The 25,550-nt window shown below is 44.7% G+C and overlaps 1 protein-coding gene across 3 annotated transcripts in view; it reads right to left on the bottom strand.

Annotated features, from left to right (window-relative positions):
* Nucleotides 1-25,281, bottom strand: part of avl9 (AVL9 homolog (S. cerevisiase)) — a 145,963-nt gene extending 120,682 nt beyond the window's left edge. For 2 of the 3 annotated variants that reach the window (XM_070889365.1, XM_070889355.1), the window contains exon 1: nucleotides 25,091-25,280. In XM_070889365.1, the coding sequence (XP_070745466.1) occupies nucleotides 25,091-25,264 (174 nt within the window). In that variant the 5' untranslated portion in view covers nucleotides 25,265-25,280. Of the gene's footprint in view, nucleotides 1-25,090 lie in introns of all 3 variants that reach the window. The other variant, XM_070889373.1, reaches the window with a different exon arrangement.
* Nucleotides 25,282-25,550: the final 269 nt, after the last annotated feature.

Below are 25,550 nucleotides of genomic sequence, written 5' to 3' on the forward strand. Positions count from 1 at the left end.
CCCCGTCTCCGCTTCCCCCCCGCCACCGCCAGTCTCTCTTCCCCCCCCCAGCCCGCACCCCACGCTCTCTGTTCCCCCCCCCCCCACCCCTCCCAGTCTCTCTCACACCCCCAGTCTCTCTCACACCCCCCAGTCTCTGTCTCCCACCCTCACCAGTCTCTGTCTCTTCTCTCTCTTCCCCCTCTCCCCCCTCCCCAGTCTCACTCGCTCTCTCTTCCCCTCCCCAGTCTCACTCACTCACTCTCTCTCTCTCTCTCTTCCCCCTCCCCAAGTCTCTCTCCCCACCTCCCAATCTCTCTCTCTTCCCCACCCCCTCCCAATTTCTCCCTCTCCCACCCGACCCCCAGCACGTCCCTAGTCTCTCTCTCTCGCCTTTTCCCCTGTCTCTCTCTTCCCCGCCCTCCCCAGTCTCTTTCCCCCCCCCCCACCCCAGTCTCTTCCTCTCCCCCACTCTCCCCAGTCTCCCCTGCTCCACCCCCCTCCCCCTCCTCAGTCTCTCTGTCTTCCCACCCCACACCCACCCATCTCCTCCCACTCTCCAATCTCACCTCCGATGTTTTCACTCCCACAGAAAGCTGCAAAAATGTTTGTGTTGATAATCACAGCGATATTCTAGGCCAAAGTCCTGAAGATAATCCATAGCTAGATACACGCGGCACAGTTCCAGCTTTTGTGGGGGGATGGGGGGGGGGTGGCAGGGGAGCGGGCATGCCCGACTTCTTTGGGGGTGGGGGGGGCCCCCCCATCGCCCCGAGAGCTGTCATACCTGGCTTCCAGTATCGGGTTCGAGGGGTCTGCACAGGCGGACAGGTCGGAGTCCAAGGAGCAGTGGTGTACATCGGGGGCGGAGTTCAAGGCACGCAGGCGCATCAGGCCGCTCAAAAAAAACTAGTGCAAATATTCACTCGGCATTTATAAAGCGTTTTTTACGACCACCAAACATCTCAAAGCACTTTACAGCCAATGAAGTACTTTTGGAGTGTAGTCAGTGTTGTAATGTGGGAAACACGGCAGCCAATTTACGTACAACACCTCCCACAAACAGCAATGTGATAATGACCAGATGATCTGTTTTTGTTATGTTGATTGAGGGATAAATATTGGCCAGGACACCGGGGATAAATCCCCTGCTCTTTTTCGGACTAGTACCATGGAATCTTTTACATCCACTCGAGAGAGCAGACAGGACCTTGGTTTAACGGCTCATCCAAAAGGTGGCACCTCACAGTGCAGCACTCCCCTCAGCACTGGAGTGTCAGCCTAGATTTGTGTGTAAAAAGTAGAGAGGGTGCAGCATTCCTAAAATGCATTCAGGAGAACTTTTTTTAGTCAGTGCACAGCAAGCCTAACAATAGGGGAGGTGGCTCTGGACTTGATTTTAGGGAATGAAGCTGGGCAGGTCGAAGGGTTATTAGTGTCAGAGCATTTTGATGGTAATGATCATAATTCAGTTAGATTTAGCGTAGTTATGGAAAAGAACAAAGATAGGAGTAAAAGTTCTCAATTGTGTAAAGGTCAATTTTACTAAGCTGTGATGTGATTAAGCAAAAGTGGACTGCAAACAGCTACTTGTAGGTAATTCAGTGTCCGAGCAGTGGGAGACATTCAAGGAGGAGATAATGATAAAGAAAAAAGGGTGGGACTAACAAATCTAGAGCCCCCTGGATGTCGAGGAACATACAGGGTAGGATAAAGAAAAAAAGGGAGGCTTATGACAGATACCGAGGATTAAATACTGAAAAATCTCTCTAGGAGTATAGAAAGTCCAGGGGTGAATTTAAAAAGGATATTAGGAAAACAAAGAGACAGCATAAAAAATTCTTGGCAAGTAAAATCAAGGAAAACCCAAAGATGTTTTATAAATATATTAAGAGCAAGAGGATAACTAAAGAAAGGGTAGGGCCTATTAGAGGCCACGAGGATAATCTGTGTGGAAGATGTGGGTTTGGTTCTTAATGAATACTTGCCGTCTGTTTTCACAAAAGGGGTGATGCAGACACTACTATCAAGGAAGAAGAGTGTGAAATATTATATGAAATAAACAGTGAGGGGAGGTGTTCAGGGGTTTAGCAGCTTTGAAAGTGGATAAGTCCCCAGGCCCGAATGAAATGTATCCCAGGCTGTTATGCAAAGCAAAAGAGGAAATAGCAGAGGCTTTGACCATCATTTTCAGGTGTGGTGCCAGAAGACTGGAGGACTGTTAATGTGGTACCTTTGTTTAAGAAGGGAGAAAGGGATAGACCGAGTAATTACAGGCCAGTCAGCCGAACCTCAGTGGTGGGAATATTATTGGAGAAATCCTGAAAGACAGGATAAGTCTTCATTTAGAAAGACACGGATTAATCGAGGACAGTCAGCACGGATTTGTTAAGGGAAGGTCGTGTCTGACTAACTTGATTGAATTTTGAGGAGGTAACAAGGAGGGTCGATGAGGGCAAAGCATATGATGTAGTGTATATGGATTTTAGCAAAGCTTTTGATAAGGTCCCACATGGCAGACTGGTCACAAAAGTAAAAGCCCATGAGATCCAAGGCAAAGTGGCAAGTTGGATCCAAAATTGGCTCCAAGACAGGAGGCAAAGGGTAATGGTTGATGGGTGTTTTTGTGACTGCAAGGATGTTTCCAGTGGGGTTCTGCAGGGCTCGGTACTATGAACCTTGCTTTTTGTGGTATACATCAATTATCTAGATTTGAATATAGGGGGTATGATTAAGAAGTTTGCAGATTATACTAAAATCGGCCATGTGGTTGATAATGAAGAAGAAAGCTGTGGACTGCAGGAAGATATCAATCAACTGGTCAGGTGGGCAGAACAGTAGCAAATGGAATTTAATCCAGAGAAGTGTGAGATAATGCATTTGGGGAGAGCTAACAAGGAAAGGGAATACACATTAAATGGTAGGACAGTGAGAAGTGTAGACGAACAAAGGAACCTTGGAGTCCATGTCTACAGATCCCTGAAAGTAGGCCAGGTAGATAGGGTGGTTAAGAAGGCAGACGGAATGTTTGCCTTTATTAGCCGAGGCATCGAATACAAAAGCAGTGGAGTTATGCTTGAACTGTATAAAACACTGGTTAGGCAGTGCAGTTCTGGTCACTGCATTACAGGAAGGACGTGATTGCCCTGGAAAGGGTACAGAGGAGATTTACGAGGATGTTGCTGGGAGTGGAGAATCTTAGCTATGAGGACAAATTGGATAGGCTGGATTTGTTTTCTTTGGAACAGAGGAGGCCGAGGAGAGACCTCATTGAGGTGTATAAAATTATGAGGGGTCTAGATATAGTGGATAGAAAGGGCCTATTTCCTTTACCAGAGGGGTCAACAACCAGGGGGCATAAATCTAAAGTAATTGGTTGAAGGTTTAGAGGAGATTTGAGGGGAAATTTCTTCACACAGAGGATTGTGGGGGGAATGGAACTCACTGACTGAAAGGGTGGTAGAGGCAGAAACCCTCAGCACATGAGGCAGAAACCCTGTGCACTTGAATTGCCATAACCTGCAGGGTTATGGACCTAGAGCTGAAAAGTGGGATTAGGCTGGAGAGCCTCTTGTTGGCTGGCACAGACACCATGGGCCGAAATGGCCTCCTTCCGTGCTGTAAACTTCTATGATGGTTCAGAGCAAATATGTACCAGCAAAGGTAAAGGGTGGGTCTCCCAAATCTAGTACCCCCCTCAATGTCAAGGGGCATACAGGGTAGGATAAGTCAAAAAAAGGGAAGCTTGTGTCAGATACCTGGAGCTAAATACTGCAGAAAGCCTAGAGGAATAGAGAAAGTGCAGGGTTGAAATTAAAAAAGAAATTAGGAAAGCAAAGAGAGAGCATGAAAACATACTGGCAATTTTTTTTTGTAAATTCGTTCCTGGGATGTGGGCGTCACTGGCAAGGCCAGCATTTATTGGCCATCTCTATTTGCCCTGGAGAAGATGATGGGGAGCGGCCTTCCAGAATCACTGCAGTCCGTGTGCTGAAGGTACTCCCATAGTGCTGTGAATGAGGGAGTTACAGGATTTTGACCCAGCGACAACGAAGGAATGGCAAAATATTTCCAAGTCAGGGTGGTGTACAACTTGGAGGGGAACTTGGAGGTGGTAGTATTCCCATGTGTCTGTTGCCCTTGCCCTTGTCCTTCTAGGTGCTAGAGGTCGCAGGTTTGGGAGGTGCTGCCAAAGAAGCTTTGGCGAGTTGCTGCAGTGCATCTTGTAGATGATACATACTGCAACCACGGTGCAGCGGTGGTGGAGAGAATGAATGTTTAAAGTGGTGGATGGGGTGGCAATCCAGCGGGCTGCTTTGTCCTGGATGGTGTTAGCTTCTTGATTGTTGTTGGAGCGGCACTCATCCAGGCAAGTACTCCTGACTTGTGCCTTGTAGATGGTGGAAAAGCTTTGAGGAGTCACGAGTTGAGACACTCGCCGCAGAATACCCAGCCTTTGATCTGCTCTTGTAGCCACAGTATGTGTGTGGCTAGTCCAGTTCATTTTCTGGTCAATGGTGACCCCCAGGATGTTGATGGTGGGGTTTTCGGCGATGGTAATGCCGTTGAATGTCATGGGGTGGTGGTTCGATTCTCTCTTGTTGATGGAGATAGTCCATTTCATGGCACTTGTGTGGCGTGAACGATACCTACCACTTACGAGCTCAAGCCGGAACGTTGTCCAGGTCATGCTGCATGTGGGCATGGACTGCTTCATTATCTGAGGAGTTTCAAATGGAACTGAACACTGTGTAATCATTAACAAACATCCTCAACTTCTGACCTTATGACCTCATTGATGAAGCAGCTGAATGTGGTTGGGCCTAGGACACTGCACTGAGGATGCCAACTTTTGAGCTACAACACTTGTTCGGAATCTATCCCATTTAGTGTGGTGGTAGTGCCACACAACATGATGGAAGATGTCCTCAGTGTGAACATAAGAAATAGGAGCAGGAGTAGGCCATTCAGCCACTCGAGCCTGCTCCGCCATTCAATAAGATCATGGCTGACCTTCAACCTAGACTCCACTTGCCTACACTATCCCTATATCTCTTGATTCCCTTAATATCCAAAATTCAATCGACCTCTGTCTTGAATATACTCAACGACTGAGGTTCCATAGCCTTTTGGGTTAGAGAATGAAAAGATTCACCACCCTCTGAGTGAAGAAATTTCTCCTCATCTCAGTCCTAAATGGCCGAATCCTTATTCTGTGACTGTGACCCCAGATTCTAGACTCTCCAGCCAGGGGAAACATCCTCCCTGCATCAACCCAGTCAAGCCTTGTAAGAATTTTGTATGTTTCTATGAGATCACCTCTCATTCTTCGAGCGAATATAGGCCTCATCTACTCAATCTCTCCTCATAGGACAATTCCCACGTCCCAGGAATCAGTCTGGTGAACCTTCGTTGCATTCCCTCGATGGCAAGTACATCCTTCCTTCAGTAAGGAGAACAAAACTGCACACAATACTCCGAGTGTAGTCTCACCAGGGCCCTATATAAAATTGTAGTAAAATGTCTTTACTCCTGTATTCAAATCCTCTTGCACTAAAGGCCAACATAACATTTGCTTTTCTAATTGCTTGTTGTACCCACGGTTAACTTTCAGTGATTCGTGTACAAGGTGACCCAGGTCCCTCTGAACATCAAAATTGCCCAGCCTCTCTCCATTTAAAAAAATACTGTGCTTTTCTATTTTTCTTATCAAAGTGGATAACTTCACATTATATTCCATTTGCCATGTTCTGGCCCATTCACTTAACCTGTTTATATTCCCTTGAAGCCTCTTTGCATCCTCCTCACAACTTACATTCCCACCTAGCTTTGTGTCATCAGCAAACTTGGATATACAGGTACTACATTTGGCCCCCTCATCCAAATCATTGATAAAATAGCTGGAGCCCAAGCACCGATCCTTGCGGTACCCCACTAGTTACAGCCTGTCAACGCGAAAATGACCAGTTTATTCCTACTCTCTGTTTTCTGTCTGTTAACCAATCCTCAATCCATGCTTGTATATTACCCCCAATCCCATGAGCCCCAATTTTGTTTAATAACCTCATGTGTGGAATCTTATCGAATGCCTTCTGAAAATCCAAATACACCACATCCACTGGTTCCCCGATATTTATTCTGCAAGTTACTTTGTCTCCACGAGCATTGTGCAGTGGTCACTGCTACCAGTATCGTCATGGATAGATGCATCTGCGACATAGATCCATCTTAATGAAGAATTCTACCATATTATAGTCACTCTTCCCCAAGGGGCCCCGCACGACCAGATTGCTAATTAATCCCCTCTCGTTACACAAGACCCTGTCTAGGATGGCCTGCTCTAGGTTGGTTCCTCGACATATTGGGCTAGAAAACCATCCCTTATACACTCCAGGAAATCCTCCTCCATAGTATTGCTACCAGTTTGGTTAGCCCAGTAAATATGCAGATTAAAGTCACTCATGATAACTGCTGTACCCTTATTGCACATGTCCCTAATTTCCTGTTTGATGCCATCCCCAACCTCCCTACTGTTTGGTGGTCTGTACACAACTCCCACTAATGTTTTCTGCCTTTTGGTGTTTCGCAGCACTACCCATATAGATTCCACAACATCCACGGTAATGTCCTTCCTTACTATTGCGTTAATCTCCTCTTTAACCAGTAATGCTACCCCACCTCCTTTTCCTTCCTGAATATTGAATACCCCTGGATATTGAGTTCCCAGCCTTAGTTACCTTGGAGCCATGTCTCCGTATTCCCAATTACATCATATCCGTTAATAGCTATTATCTGCGCAGTCAATTCATCCACTTTATTACGAATGCTCCTCGCATTGAGACTCAGAGCCTTCAGACTTGTTTTTTTTTAAAACTCTCCTTGTCCTTTTAGAATTATGTTGTAATGTGGTCCTTTTTGATTTTTTGCCCTTGATTTCTCTGCCCTCCACTCTTGCTTTTCTCCTTCCTACCTTTTGCTTCTGCCCCCTTTTTACTTCCCTCTGTCTCCCTGCATAGATTCCCATCCCCCTGCCATTTTAGTTTAACCCCTCCCCAACAGCACTAGCAAACACTCCGCCTAAGACATCGGTTCCGGTCCTGCCCGGGTGCAGACCGTACGGTTTGTATTGGTCCCACCTCCCCCAGAACCGGTTCCAATGTCCCAGGAATTTGAATCCCTCCCCCTGGCATCATTCCTCAAGCCACGTAGTTAAACTGAGCTATCCTGCTATTCCTACTCTGACTAGCACGTGGCACTGGTAGCAATTCTGCAATTACTACCTTTGAGGTCCTATTTTTTAATTTAACTCCTAGCTCCCTAAATTCAGCTTGTAAGACCTCATCCCATTTTTTTACCTATATTGTTGGCAGCTATATGTACCACGACAGAATGCGCTGCAGCCGCTCTGGGACATCCTTGACCCTTGCACCAAAAAAGCAACATACCATCCTGGAGTCTCGTTTGCGGCCGCAGAAACGCCCATCTATTCCCCTTACAATAGAATCCCTTATCGCTATAGCTCTCCCACTCTTTTTCCTGCCCTCCTGTGCAGCAGAGCCACCCCTGGTGCCATGGACTTGGCTGCTGCTGCCTTCCCCTGATGAGTCATCTTCCCCAACAGTACCCAAGGTGGTGTATCTGTTTCTTCTCCACCTTCACCTCCAACAAGTGCGAGGAGCTCATGGACTTCTTTGTCTCTAAGGTTGAGACCATCCAATCAGCTGCCTCTGCCACTTCACTTCGTTCCCCTAGCCCACCGGGTCAAACTTCCTCCACAGTTTCCCCTACCCTAAACTGTCAGCTTTCTCCAGTTTCTCTATGATCTCCTCTCATGACCTCTCCGCACTCACCTTGTCCATGGATCCCACTTCGTGCTCCCTCAATCCTATACCCACTAAACTGCTGACCACCCAACTTCCTTTTCTGGCTCACATGTTAGCTGACATTGTTAATTGTTCCCTCTATTCAGGTACTGTCCCCCTAGTCTTCAAATCTACTATCATCACCTCTCTCCTCAAAAACCCAACCTTGACCCCTCTTATCCTTGCAAACTACCGCCACATCTCCAACCTCCCTTTCCACTCAAGTCCTTGAACGTGTTGTTGCATCCCAAATCCGTCTTTCCCGGAACTCCATGTTTGAATCCCTTCAATCAGGTTTCCGCCCATCCACAGTACCGAAATGGCTCTCCATCACAGATGACATCCTTTGTGACTATGACAAACGTAATCTATCCCTCCTCATCCTTCTCGATCAGCCTGCAGCCTTTGACATGGTTGACCACTCCATCCTCCTCCAACGCCTCTCCACCGTCGTCCAGCTGGGTGATACTGCATTCGCTTGGTTCCATTCTTATCTATCTAATCGTAGCCAGAGAATCACCTACAATGGCTTCTCTTCCCACTCCCACATCGTTACCTCTGGGGTCCCCCAAGGATCTATCCTTGGCCCCCTCGTTCTTCTCATCTATATGCTGCCCCTCGGCAACATAATCTGAAAACACAGCGTCAGTTTCCACATGTACTCTGATGACACCCAGCTCCACCTCACCACCACTTCGCTTGACCTCTCCACGGTCTCTAAATTGTCAAGACTGTTTGTCCGACATCCAGTACTGGATGAGCAGAAATTTTCTCCAATTAAATATTGGGAAGACTAAAGGCATTGTCTCCGGTTCCCGCCACAAACTCTGTTCCCTAGCCACCGACTCCATCCCTCTCCTGAGCATGTGTCTGAGGCTGAACCCGACTGTTCGCAACCTATTTGACCCTGAAATGAGCTTCTGACCACATATCCATGTCATAACTTAGCCCGCCTATTTCAACCTCTGTAACATTGCCCGTCTCCGCCTCTGCCTCAGCTCACCTGCTGCTGAAACTCTCATCCATGCCTTGTTACCTCTAGATTTGACTATTCCAATGCACTCCTGGCCAGCCTTCCACACTCTACCCTACTTAAGGGAGATCATCCAAAACTTGGCTGCCCATGTTCTAACTCGCACCAAGTCCCGTTCACCCATTATCCCCGTGCTCACTGACCTACATTGGGCTCCCAGTTAAGCAACGCCTTGATTTTAAAATTCTGATCCTTGTTTTGAAGTCTCTCCATTGCTCCGTCCCTCCCTATCTCTGCAATTTCCTCCAGACCCACAACTCGAAATATTAGCCCTCCTCTAATTCTGCCCTCTTGAGCATCCCTGATTATAATTGTTCAGCCTTCAGCTACCTAGGCCCTAATCTCTGGAATTTGCTCCCTAAACTGATCTGCACAGAGAGGTATTAAACGGAGTGGAGGTAAGCAGAGTGGTTTATTCGGGAATTTGGAAAGAGTGAGAATTCGGAGAAGAGGGGAAGATTAATTTAAAAATGATAAATAGTCAAGTGATATCTCAGAGGCAGCGGACCTGCGTGGGAGCAGCAGCGGGAGCTGAGGCGGAGGCTTAGAAGGCAAGGCTCAACAGGCAACATTTGAAAGGGACACAAGAGTTTAAAAGTGACGTTGGCACAGGGGAAGTAGCTGATTGGTGAGTGTTTTTTTTTCTTTGTTAAGTTAGTACTTAGTCTTTAAATAAAGGTTTGTTAAATCAGCTGATTGCCAAGTAGTTGCTGGGTGTGTTTTGCTAAGGTTTAGAGTTTAGTTCTACTTGATAGTTGCGAGTGTAACGAGAGGGATGGCAGGGCAGCTCAGTCCGTGGATTGCACATCCTGTGACATGTGGGAAATCCTGGATGCTTCACGCAACCGGGACGTCCATGTGTGCAGGAGGTGTCTCCAGCTGCACCAACTTGAGCTCCGTGTTTTGGAGCTTAAGCGGCAGCTGGAGTCACTGTGGTGCATCCGTGAGACTGAGAGCTACGTGGATAGCACATTTCTAGAGGCGGTCACCCCGCAGCTTAACAGTGTGCAGGCAGATAGGGATTGGGTGACCCCTCGACAGAAGAGGAGGACTAGGCAGGTAGTGCAGGAGTCCAGAGTCCATCTCGCTCTCCAACCAGTACTCTGTTCTGAGTACCGATGAGGGCAATGTTGGCTCTGGGGAGTGCAGCTAGAGCCAAATCCACGGCACCACGGGTGGCTCAACTGCACCAGGGGCAGGGGGGGGGGGGGAGAAGGGAAAGAATGGAAGAGCTATAGTGGTAGGGGACTCAATAGTCATGGGAGCAGACAGGCGTTGCTGCGGCCGCAGACGTGACTCAAGGATGCTATGTTGCTTCCCTAGTGCCAGGGTCAAGGATGTCACTGAGTGGCTGCAGGGCATTCTGGGGGGAGAGGGTGAATAGCCAGAGGTCGAGGTCCATGTCGGGACCAATGACATAGGTAGGAAGAGGGATGAGGTCCTGCAGGCAGAGTTTAGGGAGCCAGGAGAGATTAAAAAGCAGAACCTCAAAGGTAATCATCTCCAGTGCTAGTGAGTACAGAAATAGGAAGATAGAGCAGATGAATACGTGGCTGGAGAGATGGTGCAGGCGGGAGGGCTTTAGTTTCCTGAGGCATTGGGACGACTTCTGGGGGAGGTGGGACCTGTACAAGCCGGACGGGTTGCACCTCAACAGAGCCGGGACCAATATCCTCACGGGGGGGGATTTGCTAGTGCTGTTGGAGAGAGTTTAAACTAGCTTGGCAGGGGGATGGGAACCTGAAAATAGATTCAGTAGGGAGGGGAGTAAAGCTGGAATTAGAAAGCAAAATAAAGAAAGTGAGTTTGAAGGAGAGAGGAAACAAGCAGGAAAAAAGGGTAAAAAAACAAATTGTCTAAATGCACGCAGCATTCATAATAAAATAGATGAGTTGACGGCAGAAATAGATACAAATGGGCATGATCTGATAGCAATTACAGAGACATGGTTCCAAGGTGACCAGGACTGGGAATTAAATATTCAGGGGTATTGGACAATGCGGAAGGACAGACAGAAAGGAAAAGGAGGTGGGGAATTACTGCAATAGTGAGAAACGGTATTGGCTCAAAAAAAAATCAGGATGTTGAAACAGTTTGGGTGGAGATAAGGAATAATAGGGGAAAAAGTCACTGGTGGGCATAGTCTATAGGCCCCCTAACAGTAGCAACTCTGTTGGTCGGAGTATAAACCAGGAAATAGTGGGGGCTTGTAAAAAGGGAACAGCAACAATCATAGGTGATTTTAACCTCCATATTGATTGGACAAATCAAATTGGTCAGGGTAGCCTTGAGGAAGAGTTCATAGAGTGAATAAGGCAGGGCTCCTTGAGCAGTATGTAATGGAACCAACCAGGGGGCAGTCTATCTTGGATCTGGTCCTGTGTGATGAGACAGGATTAATAAATAATCTCCTAATAAAGGATCCCCATGGAATGAGTGATCATAACATGATTGAATTTCACATTCAGATGGAGGGTGAGAAAGTTGGATCTCTAACCAGCGTACTAAGCTTAAATAAAGGAGACTACAAAGGTATGAGGGCAGAGTTGGTTAAAGTGGACAGGGAAAATAGATTAAAGTATGGGACGGTTGATGAGCAGTGGCAGACATTTAAGGAGATATTTCATAACTCGCAATAAAAATATATCCCAATGAGAAAGAAAGACTGTAAGAGAAGGGATAACCATCCGTGGCTTACTGGGGAAATAAGGTATGGTATCAAATTGAAAACGAGGGCATACAATGTGGTCAAGTCTAGTGGGAGGCCAGAGGATTGGGAAAGTTAAAAGCCAGCAAAGAACGATTAAAAATTTTTTTTTTAAAAACTAAGCTTAAATAGAGGAGACTATGAAGATATGAGGGCAGAGTTGGGTAAAGTGGACTGGGAAAATAGATTAAAGTGTAGGAGGGTTGATGAACAGTGGCGTACATTTAAGGAGATATTTCATAACTCTCAAGTAAAATATATTCCAGTGAGGAGAAAAGGGTGTAAAAGAAAAGATAGCCAGCCATCCGTGGCTAACTAAAGAAATAAAGGACGGTATCCAATTAAAAATAAGGACATACAAAGTGACCAAAACTAGTGGGAGGACAGAAGATTGCGAAGCTTTGAAAAGCCAGCAAAGAATGACAAAAAAAATGATAAAGGAAAGATAGACTATGAAAGTAAACTAGCACAAAATATAAAAACAGATAGCAAGAGTTTCTATAGGTATATAAAAAGGAAAAGAGTGGCTAAAGTAAATTTTGGTCCCTTAGAGGACAAGACCGGGAAATTAGTAATGGGAAACATGGAGCTGGCAGAAACTCTGAACAAATATTTTGTATCAGTCTTTACAGTAGAGGACACAAACAATATCCCAACAGTGGATAGTCAAGGGGCTATAGCGGGAGGAGGAATTTAACACAATCACAATCACTGAGGAGGTGGTACTCAGTAAGATAATGGGACTAAAGGCTGACAAAGCCCCTGGACCTGATGGCTTGCATTCCAGGGTCTTAAGAGAAGTAGTGGCAGAGATTGTGGATGCATTGGTTGTAATTTACCAAAATTCCCTGGATTCTGGGGAGGTCCCAGCAGATTGGAAAACTGCAAATGTAACGCCCTGATTTAAAAAAGGAGGCAGACAAAAAGCAGGAAACTATAGACCAGTTAGCCTAACATCTGTGGTTGGGAAAATGTTGAAGTCCATTGTTAAAGCAGTAGCAGGACATTTGGAAAAGCATAATTCAGTCAGGCAGAGTCAGTATGGATTTATGAAAGGGAAGTCATGTTTGACAAATTTGCTGGAATTCTTTGAGGATGTAACGAACAGGATGGATAAAGGGGAACCAGTGGATGTGGTATATTTGGACTTCCAGAAGGCATTTGACAAGGCGCCACATAAAAAGTTACTTCACGGGGTTGGGGGTAATATATTAGCATGGATAGAGGATTGGTTAACGAACAGAAAACAAAGAGTCGGGATAAATGGTTCATTCTCGGGTTGGCAATCAGTAACTCGTGGAGTGCCACAGGGATCAGTGCCGGGACCCCAACTATTTACAATCTATATTAACGACTTGGAAGAAAGGACCAAGTGTAACGTAGCCAAGTTTGCTGATGATATAAAGATGGGAGGAAAAGCAATGTGTGAGGAGGACACAAAAAATCTGCAAAAGGATATAGACAGGCTAAGTGAGCGGGAAAAATTTGGCAAATGGAGTATAATGTTGGAAAGTGAGATTATGCACTTTGGCAGAAAAAAAATCAAAGAGCAAGTTATTATTTAAATGGAGAAAGATTGCAAAGTGCTGCAGTACAGTGGAACCTGGGAGCACTTGTGCATGAAACACAAAAGGTTAGTATGCAGGTACAGCAAGTGATCAGGAAGGCCAATGGAATCTTGGCCTTTATTGCAAAGAGGATGGAGTATAAAAACAGGGAAGTCCTGCTACAGTTATACAGGGTATTGGTGAGGCCACACCTGGAATACTGTATACCATTTTGGTTTCCATATTTAAGAAAAGATATACTTGCTTTGGAGGCAGTTCAGAGAAGGTTCACTAGGTTGATTCCAGAGATGAGGGACGGTTGAGGAGGTTGGGCCTCTACTCATTGGAATTCAGAAGAACGAGAGGTGATCTTATCGAAACGTATAAGATTATGAGGGGGCTTGACAAGGTGGATGCAGAGAGGATGTTTCCACTGATAGGGGAGACTAGAACCAGGGGACATAATCTTAGAATAAGGGGTCGCCCATTTAAAACTGAGATGAGGGGTAATTTCTTCTCTGAGGGTTGTAAATCTGTGGAACTCGCTGCCTCAGAGAACTGTGAAAGCCAAGACATTGAATAAATTTAAGACAGAGATAGACAGGGAATACAGGTTTATGAGGAGCGGGCAGGGAAGCGGACCCGAGTCCATGATCGGATCAGCCATGATCGTACGAAATGGCGGAGCAGGCTCGAGGGGCCATGTGGCCTACTCCTGCTCCTATTTCTTATGTTCTTATAAACCTTTCAGTCTCTCTACCTCTCTTTCCTCTGTTAAGATGCTCCTTAAAACTTATCTGCCCTGATTTCTCCTTACGTGGCTCGGTGTCCATTTTTCTTTGTCTTAAAGCACTTCTGTGAACTGTCTTGGGATGTTTTACTACATTAAAAGGCACTATATAAATATAAATATAGATAGCTGTAGAATGCAGGAAGATATCAATGAACTGGTCAAGTGGGTAGAAGAGTGGCTAATGGAATTCAATCCGGAGAAGTGTGACACAATGCATTTGGGAAGGGCTAACAAGGCAAGGGAATGCACATCAGAACAGGTGCATCCAAATAGAGACTAAAGTTTATTTTCCAACCAATCCATCTGACACCCGACATGCAAGAGTCCAAATGGAAATCTTTCAATCAATGCAATTCTAAAACTGCCCTTCAGGTGGGAATTTAATACTTAATTCCTCAACTTAAAAGAATTGAAAATGCTAAGCACAACTTTTGCACAATGGTTTATATACTTGGGGGAATTCTGTACAGTATTAACAGAACATTTCTGTCTCGTGTTATTTAGGTGGCAGTCTCCATTCCCTTTTATTGCACGAGAAAGATCTCAACACATTATGCAAGTTTTGTTGAGGAAAGCCATGGTGGTTGGGGAGAGGGGGGGGCGGGGGGAGGAAGGGGCAAATAAGAAATAATACTTTAAAAACACTTGTGCTTTACACACTGAACTGGGCGTTTCCACCACAAAATCATGGTACTGTGTAAGTGCAAACCAATACCTCAAAACAGCACTGCAGGCAAATAGAAAAAAGGGAAATTTAAACAGTTTAAAATATATTGATGCACTAGAAAAAAAGACTTATATTTATAAAGCGCCTTTCACGACCACCCGACGTCCCAAAGCGCTTTACAACTAATGAAATACTTTTGAAGTGTAGTCACTTTTGTAATGTAGAAAACATGCAGCCAATTTGCACATAGCAAGCTCCCACAAACAGCAATGTGATAATGATCAGATAATCTGTTGTTTTGTTAATGTTAATTGAGGGATAAATATTGGCCAGAACACCGGGGATAACTCCCCTGCTCTTCTTTGAAATAATGCTGTGGGAACTTTTACACCCACCTGAGAGCAGACGGGAAATTAGTTTCACGTCTTATCTGAAACATGGGACCTGCAACAGTGCAGCACTCCCTCAGTACTACTGCCAGTCTGACGAAGGGTCTTCAACCTGAAACGTTAATTCTGTTTCTCTCTCCACAGAAGCTGTCTGACCCGCTGAGATTTCTGTTTTTACCTCAGTACTGCACTGGGAGTGTCAGCCTAGATTTTTGTGCTCAATTCTCTGGATTGGGATTTGAACCCACAACCTTCTGACTCAGAGGCGAGAGTGCTGCCCACTGAGCCACGGCTGACACTAAGAGGAGAAACACCAAAAGGCTAAATTAACAACTGATGCAATAAATGCTTTTTTTTTTAAATGTAGGTACTCTGTGTTCAATACATTGAACGATCGTGGGATAATTGCGCATCGCCTCCTTAAAACCATCTCTTTGACCAAGCTTTTGGTCATCTGCCCTCATATCTCCTTATGTGGCTCAGTGCCTAATTTTGTTCGATAACACTCCTGTGAAGTGCCTTGGCACATTTTACTACTTAAAGGCACTGCATAAATGCAAGTTTTGTTATGTTGGAGACCACCCCTTAAACCAAAACATATAGCCACCTGGAAACAAATGTGGGTAACTGAGTTTATTCAAAGTTCCTTTAAATAGCTGTCTATTCCGTGTCCACTCTCAATTTATACATCTAAAATTTATATTTATAAAACGCCTTTAATGTATTAAACATTCCAAGGCATTGAGGTGGACATAGACACATTGGTGAAATGGACACATGGCAGATGAATTTTAACTCAGAATTGTGAAGTGATGCATTCTGGAAAGAAGAATGAGAGGCAATATAAACTAAATGGTACAATGTTAAAAGGGTGCAGGAACAGAGAGACCTGGGGGTGTATGTACACAAATCGGTGAAGGTGGCAGGACAAGTCAATAAGGCTGTTAGAAAAAGTATCTTTATAGAAGTATATAGAGTACAAAAACAAGTTATGCTAAACCTTTATAAATCACTGGTTAGGCCACAGCTGGGGTATAGTGTGCAATCCGAGGCACCACCCTTTAGGGAGGATGTCAAGGCCTCGAAAAGGTGCAGAGAAAATTTGCCAGAATGATACCAAGGATGCGAGACTTTAGTTATGTGGAGACTAGAGAAACGGAGATTGTTCTCTTTAGTGCAGAGAAGGTTAACAGGAGATTTAATAGAGGTGTTCAAAATACTATGGTTTTGGGAGAGCAGATAGTGAGAAACTGTTTTACTGGCAGGAGGGTCAGTAACCAGAGGTTACAGAATTAAGATATTGGCAAAAGAACCAGGGGAGTGAAGAGATTATTTTTTTTTTTAAAAAAGCACAGCGAGTTGTTGTGATCTGGAATGCACTGCCTGAAAGGGTGGTGGAAGCAGATTCAACAGTAACTTTCAAAAAAGAATTGGATATATATACCTGTACTTAAAAAGGAAAAATTTGCTGGCCTATGGGGAAAGACCAGGGTAGTGCGACTAATTGGATAGCTCTTTCAAAGAGCTGGCACACATACAATGGGCCAAATGGCCTCCTTCTGTGATCTCCCTCGGAAGCCTGTTCCATAGATATGCCTCTCACTCACTGAAATAATGTTTCCGCAGATTTGTTTTTCAAAAATAGCATTTCACATCTCTTCACTGCAGGAAACCTTCCCATTTAAGCCAATTTTCAACATTAAAACAAATATTTATTTGTGCTTCACAACTATAGTCAGTTTCTACACGTACGCTGATGATACCCAGCTCCACCTCACTACCACTTCTCTCGATCCTTCCACGGTCTCTAAAGTCCAACATCCAGTTGTGGATGAGCAGAAATGTTCTCCAATTGAATATTGGGAAGACAGAAGCCATTGTTTCTGGTCCCCGCCACAAACTGCGTTCCCTAGCCACTGACTCCATCCCTCTCCCCAACTTCTGTCTGAGGCTGAACCAGACTGTTCGTAACCTTGGTGTCATATTTGATCCTGAAATGAGCTTTCGACCACATATCCACAGCATAACCAAGACCGCCTATTTCCACCTCCGTAACATCGCCCATCTCTGCTCGTGCCTCAGCTCATCCGCTGCTGAAGACCTCATCCTGCCTTTGTTACTTCTAGACTTGACGATTCCAACACATTCGTGGCTGGCCTCCCACATGCTACCCTACGTAAACTAGAGGTGATCCAAAACTCAGCTGTCCATGTCCTAACTTGCACCAAGTCATGATCACCCATCACCCCTGTGCTTGCTGACCTACATTGGCTTCCAGTTAAGCAACTCTTCGATTTCAAAATTCTTATCCTTATTTTCAAATACCTCCATGGCCTCGCTCCTCCCCATCTCTGTAATCCCCTCCAGCTCCACAACGCCCTCCACCCCCACCCCCGCAAGATGTCTGCTCTCCTCTAATTCTGCCCTCCTGAGCATCCCTGATTCTAATCGTTCAACCATTGGTGGCCATGCCTTCTGCTGCCTAGGCCCCAAGCTCGAACTCCCTGCCTGAACCTCTGCGCCTCTCTACCCTCCTCCAAGATGCTCCTTAAAACACACCTCTTTGACCAAGCTTTCCTGCGCTAAGTTCTACTTATGTGGATTGGTGTCAAATTTTTATCGCATAATACTCCTATGAAGCGCCTTGAGACGTTTCACTATGTTGACGGCACTATATAAATACAAGTTGTTGTTATAGCAGAAACTAAATGATGTGTCTCAGGAACGACCAAACCATAACTGATTGTTATTAAAGAACTTCACTGAGTACTTGTAATAATTACTATAACTGCGCAGCTACCCCCATTATTTTTACATCCAAATATTTCTCACCCATACTTGCCACACCCACGCCCCTAGTTTGTAATAAGTTTTTCACTTCTGTTTTTAGTGGTGGATCAGATCGAAACTGCTTTCTAAACTTTTGAACCTTTATCTCAAGAATTTTTCTTAGATTACATTTCTCTTTATTACCTCAGTTTTTAATCAACTCACATTGTATAATCATTTTATGACATTCATTCATAATTACCTTCCTGTTTACTCAGAATATGCAATCTATTGATGTATCCACACAAAATACCAAGCAGCTAGTTACATTAGGGATGCAACAGGTTTCTATATTGATTTTAATCCAGTACATTGAGGTACACCCATGACCACAAACGGCAACGATCAATAAGGAATTTTAGACACCTCTAACTCATCTGCTGACCACCTGCTAGTTTGTGTAATGTATTTATTCAGTGCAAATTATTTTCTTTTGCTCACTGGCACTCACAAAACAATGATATGGCTGAGTTAACCACACAGATGGGACTATTAATGAAATCATGGAACATCACATGTGCATAATTAAAAAAAATATTGGGGTTGACTTCGCTGTCCCTAGGGGCTCATATGAGGAGCGCACACGCCCATAGGGGCCGCGCAAGTTCCGGGGTTAGGCATGCACTGCGCATGTGCCAAAACCAGAACTTGCGATCTGTCAAGAATCCTCTTCATAGATCGCACGAACCTGAAGTAAATGGGCATTCGCCAGTGGAGAGTTGGGTTACTTGACCAACTTCTGCCCAGCGAATGCCAGGAAATTCTTGCACCTGATAAAAGCAGGCGTAAGACCTGCTTTTATCAGCATAAGACTTTTAAAGGACAGATTTTTTTTTTTCCCCAAACACTTAAAACATTTAAAAACTTGTGAAATAAGGTACATTTAGAATAGACTCTTTAAAATACGTAAATTTATTTTTCAAAAAATTAAATTTTTCTTGTAAATAATTAATTAAATTCAATTTTGCTTAATTTTAAATATGTGATGTTTTAAAAAATATATTTCATGTGTTTGTGTATATTTGGGGGTAGTCCCATTCATATTTATGGCTGCTCAGTAAAAATGGAACTCGCTAAAAGTATGAATGGGGATTCCCTCTACTTTCATTGGTTGGGCCGGCCCACATGATCCCAGGACCGTTTGCGAAATGCCCGCGCCCCTGGGATACGTGCGCCTTTACCTGCGGGTACCCGGAGAGGCCCATGACTGCAAGTCGCCGAACCTCCCGGACCACCAGGTAAGTTAGGAAGAGGAAATTAGCGCAATAGTAAGGAAGGACATTAGCTTGGATGATGTGGAATCGGTATGGGTGGAGCTACGGAATACAAAAGGGCAAAAAACACTAGTGGGAGTGGTGTACAGCCCAGCATACAGTAGTACTGAGGTTGGGGACAGCATCAAACAAGAAATTAGGGATGCGTGCAATAAAGATATAGCAGTTATCATGGGCGACTTTAATCTACATATAGATTGGGCTAACCAAACTGGTAGCAATGCGGTGGAGGAAGATTTCCTGGAGTGTATTAGGGATGGTTTTCCAGACCAATATGTCGAGGAACCAACTGGAGGGCTGGCCATCCTAGGCTGGGTGATGTGCAATGAGAAAGGACTAATTAGCAATCTTGTTGTGCGAGGCCCCTTGGGGAAGAGTGACCATAATATGGCAGAATTTTTTATTAAGATGGAGAGTGACACAGTTAATTCAGAGACTAGGGTTCTGAACTTAAGGAAAGATAACTTCGATGGTATGAGGTGTGAATTAGCTAGAATAGACTGGCGAATGATACTTAAAGGGTTGACGGTGGATAGGCAATGGCAAACATTTAAAGATCATATGATGAACTTCAACAATTGTGCATCCCTGTCTGGAGTAAAAATAAAACGGGGAAGGTGGCTCAACCATGGCTAACAAAGGAAATTAAGGATAGTGTTAGATCCAAGGAAGAGGCATATAAATTGACCAGAAAAAGCAGCAAACCTGAGGACTGGGCGAAATTTAGAATTCAGCAGAGGAGGACAAAGGGTCTAATTAGGAGGGGGAAATAGAGTATGAGAGGAAGCTTGCTGGGAACATAAAAACTGACTGCAAAAGCTTCTACAGATACATGAAGAGAAAAAGATTAGTGAAGACAAACGTAGGTCCCTTGCAGTCAGATTCAGGTGAATTTATAATGAGGAACAAAGAAATGGCAGACCAGTTGAACAAATACTTTGGTTCTGTCTTCACGAAGGAAGACACGAATAACTTTCCGGGAATACTAGAGGACCAAAGGTCTAGTGAGAAGGAGGAACTGAAGGAAATCCTTATTAGGTGCAAAATTGTGTTAGGGAAATTGATGGGATTCAAGGCCGATAAATCCCCGGGGCCTGATGGTCTGCATCCCAGAGTACTTAAGGAAGTGGCCTACAAATAGTGTACGCATTGGTGATCATTTTCCAACAGTCTATCGACTCTGGATCAGTTCCTATGGGCTGGAGGGTAGCTAATGTAACCCTACTTTTTAAAAAAAGGAGAGAGAAAACGGATAATTATAGACCGGTTAGCCTGACATCGGTAGTGGGGAAAATGTTGGAATCAATTATTAAAGATGAAATAGCAGCGCATTTGGAAAGCAGTGACAGGATCGGTCCAAGTCAGCATGGATGTATGAAAGGGAAATCATGCTTGACAAACCTTCGAGAATTTTTTGAGGTTGTAACTAGTAGAGTGGACAAGGGAGAACCAGTGGATGTGGTGTATTTGGACATAGAAACATAGAAAATAGGTGCAGGAGCAGGCCATTCAGTCCTTCTAGCCTGCACCGCCATTCAATGAGTTCATGGCTGAACATGAAACTTCAGTACCCCCTTCCTGCTTTCTCGCCATAACCCTTGATCCCCCGAGTAGTAAGGACTTCATCTAACTCCCTTTTGAATATATTTAGTGAATTGGCCTCAACTACTTTCTGTGGTAGAGAATTCCACAGGTTCACCACTCTCTGGGTGAAGAAGTTTCTCCTCATCTCGGTCCTAAATGGCTTACCCCTTATCCTCAGACTGTGACCCCTGGTTCTGGACTTCCCCAACATGGGGAACATTCTTCCTGCATCTAACCTGTCTAAACCCGTCAGAATTTTAAACGTTTCCATGAGGTCTCCTCATTTTCAAAAGGCCTTTGACAAGGTCCCACACAAGAGATTGGTATTGGGGGTAATGTACTGACGTGGATAGAGAACTGGTTGGCAGACAGGAAGCAGAGAGTCGGGATAAACGGGTCCTTTTCAGAATGGCAGGCAGTGACTAGTGGGGTGCCGCAGGACTCAGTGCTGGGACCCCAGCTATTTACAATATACATTAATGATTTAGATGAAGGAATTGAGTGTAATATCTCCAAGTTTGCAGATGACACTAAGCTGGGTGGCGGTGTGAGCTGTGAGGAGAACGCTAAGAGGCTGCAGGGTGACTTGGACAGATTAGGTGAGTGGGCAAATGCATGGTAGATGCAGTATAATGTGGATAAATGTGAGGTTATCCACTTTGGTGGCAAAAACATGAAGGCAGAATATTATCTGAATGGCGGCAGATTAGGAAAAGGGGAGGTGCAACAAGACCTGGGTGTCATTGTACATCAGTCATTGAAAGTTGGCATGCAGGTACAGCAGGCAGTGAAGGCGGCAAATGTTATGTTGGCCTTCGTAGCTAGGCGATTTGAGTAAAGGAGCAGGGAGGTCTTACTGCAGTTGTACAGGGCCTTGATGAGGCCTCACCTGGAAAATGGTATTCAGTTTTTGTCTCCTAATCTGAGGAAGGACGTTTTTGCTATTGAGGGAGTGCAGCGAAGGTTCACCAGACTGATACTACATTTAATCCCCTCGTCTAAATCATTAATGTACAATGTAAACATCTGGGGCCCCAGCACAGAACCTTGCGGCACCCCACGAGTCACTGCCTGCCATTCTGAAAAGTACCCATTTACTCCTACTCTCTGCTTCCTGTCTGACAACCAGTTCTCAATCCATGTCAGCACACTACCCCCAATCCCATGTGCTTTAACTTTGCACATTAATCTCTTGTGTGGGACCTTGTCGAAAGCCTTCTGAAAGTCCAAATATACCATATCAACTGGCTCTCCCTTATCCACTCTACTGGAAACATCCTCAAAAAATTCCAGAAGATTTGTCAAGCATGATTTCCCTTTCACAAATCCATGCTGACTTGGACCTATCATGTCACCTCTTTCCAAATGCGTAGCTATGACATTCTTAATAATTGATTCCATCATTTTACCCACTACCGATGTCCGGCTGACCGGTCTATAATTCCCTGTTTTCTCTCTCCCTCCTTTTTTTAAGTGGGGTTACATTGGCTACCCTCCACTCCATAGGAACTGATCCAGAGTCTATGGAATGTTGGAAAATGACTGTCAATGCATCCGCTATTTCCAAGGCCACCTCCTTAAGTAGTCTGGGATGCAGTCCATCAGGCCCTGGGGATTTATCGGCCTTCAATCTCATCAATTTCCCCAACACAATTTCCCGACTAATAAGGATTTCCCTCAGTTCCTCCTTCTTACTAGACCTTCTGACCCCTTTTATATCCGGGAGGTTGTTTGTGTCCTCCTTAGTGAATACCGAACCAAAGTACTTGTTCAATTGGTCTGCCATTTCTTTGTTCCCTGTTATGACTTCCCCTGATTCTGACTGCAGGGGACCTACGTTTGTCTTTACTAACCTTTTTCTCTTTACATATCTATAGAAACTTTTGCAGTCCGTCTTAATGTTCCCTGCAAGCTTCCTCTCGTACTCTATTTTCCCTGACCTAATCAAACCCTTTGTCCTCCTTTGCCAAGTTCTAAATTTGTCCCAGTCCCCAGGTTCGCTGCTATTTCTGGCCAATTTGTATGCCACTTCCTTGGCTTTAATACTATCCCTGATTTCCCTTGATAGCCACGGTTGAACCACCTACCCTTTTTTATTTTTACGCCAGACAGGGATGTACAATTGTTGTAGTTCGGCAGCTCTAACCATATAGATTCCACATCATCCAAGCTAATGTCCTTCCTAACTATTGCATTAATCTCCTCTTTAACCAGCAATGCTACCCCACCTCCTTTTCCTTTTATTCTATCCTTCCTGAATGTTGAATACCCATGGATGTTGAGTTCCCAGCCCTGATCATCCTGGAGCCACTTCTCTGTAATCCCAATCACATCATATCCGTTAACATCTATTTGCACAGTTAATTTAGCGACCTTATTATGGATACTCCTTGCATTAAGACACAAAGCCTTCAGGCTTGTTTTTTTAATACCTTTTGTCCTTTTAGAATTATGATGTAGTGTGGCCCTTTTTGTTTCTTGCCTTTGTTTACTTGGCCTTCCACTATTACTTTTTACCTTTCTACCATCTGTTTCTGACTCCATATTACTTCGCCCTATCTCGCTTCATTGGTTCCCATCCCCCTGCCATGTTAGAATCTGCAAAGATGCCCAATATTTATGCAAGAATTATTTAAATAAAAATGTCAATGCAAAGATGCAAATGCAAATAGGTTGCATGTCAGAAATTCTGCACTATTTCTCATGACAAAAAAATGCTTCAGTTTGAATGGTAAAGGAAGATGCACTATAGCAGAGTGAGCAAGTTATTGACAGATGTTTTGATGATCAGAATGCAAGGTGATCAGAGAGGTAATCTGTGATACAAAACCTGCATAAATGAAGCTTTCAGATAACTCACACAGGCTATAATTAGAATCAAATTGAGAAATCGGTTGCTGCTCATTTCTGGTATTTTTCTTCTGAGAAGGATATTGCTTATTGAATAATTCAATGTAAATGATAGTGAGAATTTAGTGCTTAAAAACAGAATCAGATCATTTGGATTGAGTGACTTTGAAGTATGACCAAACTGTACCAACATTCAATTGAAGCACAAATCATTATCAGACTGAAAGTCAAACATTTAGGGGCAGAATTTGTAGTCGGTATGATGGCATACTCTGAAGAGTATAAGCACAAAGCAACATAGCTTTATATTGCCATACAAACACTGCCATTACTTTGTATTTCTCTCACTCTGCTCTCCATCAGTCAGATTACGAATTATTCCCAGCCACCAGACTTTTTGCATAATAAGGTAATTGGATATTGTTGAAACAAGATGTGCTGCCTAATATATCTTTGCCATACCTCACTTTGAATAATTGCTTTTATTAATTTCACTCTATGCAAGTAAAACTGAACAGATTCTCAAAAAGGATCATGTTTATTTTACAAAAAATATTCCATGCCAGTCTAGCTTGAGTGTTCATTATTATTTATAGTAGGATTGATAAATCAATTCAAATCAATATTCACAATTTGATTGCTACTAGGCATCGGAGATTTCTGTTTCCTGACTGGCACACCACCCCACGTGATCCCAGGTCCACTTACGTAGAGGGTGCGCCCCTGGAATCCGTGGGCCACTACGCTACGCTCAACTCCACAGCGAAACAATGCATGTTTTCCAAGGGGGCCTTGCACCAGGTAGGTGTGGACTTCTTTCGGAGTTCGGCAGCATACTCCTCAGTTATGTCGCCAACCATGATTTCAGGGCCTTTATATCATTTGGCTAAACAAACACCATACCAAAACTCACATAACAGGGGATGATTGCCAACAGCAATCTAAATCAGATCCTTAAATAATACCATATACTGTCAAAATATTGGTTATAACATTGCCTTAAGTTATAGAATATTTTTTAAATTAATATTTTTAATAGTTTATATAGGCTTTTCAAACTTGGGTGTAGTTCAGTTTCTATGCTCTCAGTAGTTATCCATGCCTGAACCCCTCTCTCGAATCCCACAGCCTGACCACTGCCCCTAATCTCTCAGCCTGACACTCTCTCTAATCCCAGAGCCTGACACCTTCCCCTAATCCCACATGCAGACCGCTGCCCCTAACCCCAGAGCACCAGCCCCTAATCCCAGAGCCTGACCCCTGCCCCTAATCCCAGAGCCAGACAATCTCTCTAATCCCAGAGCCTGACCCCTGTCCCAATCCTAATCCCAGAGCATGACACCTTCCCCTAATCCCACATGCAGACCGCTGCCCCTAACCCCAGAGCACCAGCCCCTAATCCCAGAGCCTGACCCCTGCCCCTAATCCCAGAGCCAGACAATCTCTCTAATCCCAGAGCCTGACCCCTGTCCCAATCCTAATCCCAGAGCATGACACCTTCCCCTAATCCCACATGGAGACCGCTGCCCCTAATCCCAGAGCTCAGACCTCTCTCTCCTGCTGCTGTCCCGCTCACCTGGCAGCCCTTCTTGTGGTGGAAGCCGATCACGGCGATGTGCAGCACGGGCCCGGCCTCCACCTCCGCCTCGGCCTCGGCCTCTGTGCGTAGCTCCATCCTCACCCGGTGCTGGAACTGCGCTTTACCGCGCGCACGCGCGCACTTCCGCCTCCCGCAAAGAACCGTCAGCATGTTATCAACGTCATCACGCATAGAACGTACTGCGAGCGCATGAGGTCACCGCAACCCGACTGCGGGCGAGAATTGTGAATGAGCGGCCAGCGCATGCGCTCCATTCAGTTTCCAGTGTGATGATGTCACTGTGTTAGGGTCAGTGTGCTAGGATCAGTTTCTATTGTCAGTGTGCTAGGGACCATGTGTTAGTGTCAGTGTTAATGTGAGATTGGGGGTAATATACCAGCATGGATTGAGGATTGGTTAACGGACAGAAAACAGACAATAGGAATAAACGAGTCAT

The sequence above is a fragment of the Pristiophorus japonicus genome, chromosome 1 (assembly GCF_044704955.1).
Source record: "Pristiophorus japonicus isolate sPriJap1 chromosome 1, sPriJap1.hap1, whole genome shotgun sequence".
Lineage (NCBI taxonomy): Eukaryota > Metazoa > Chordata > Chondrichthyes > Pristiophoridae > Pristiophorus > Pristiophorus japonicus.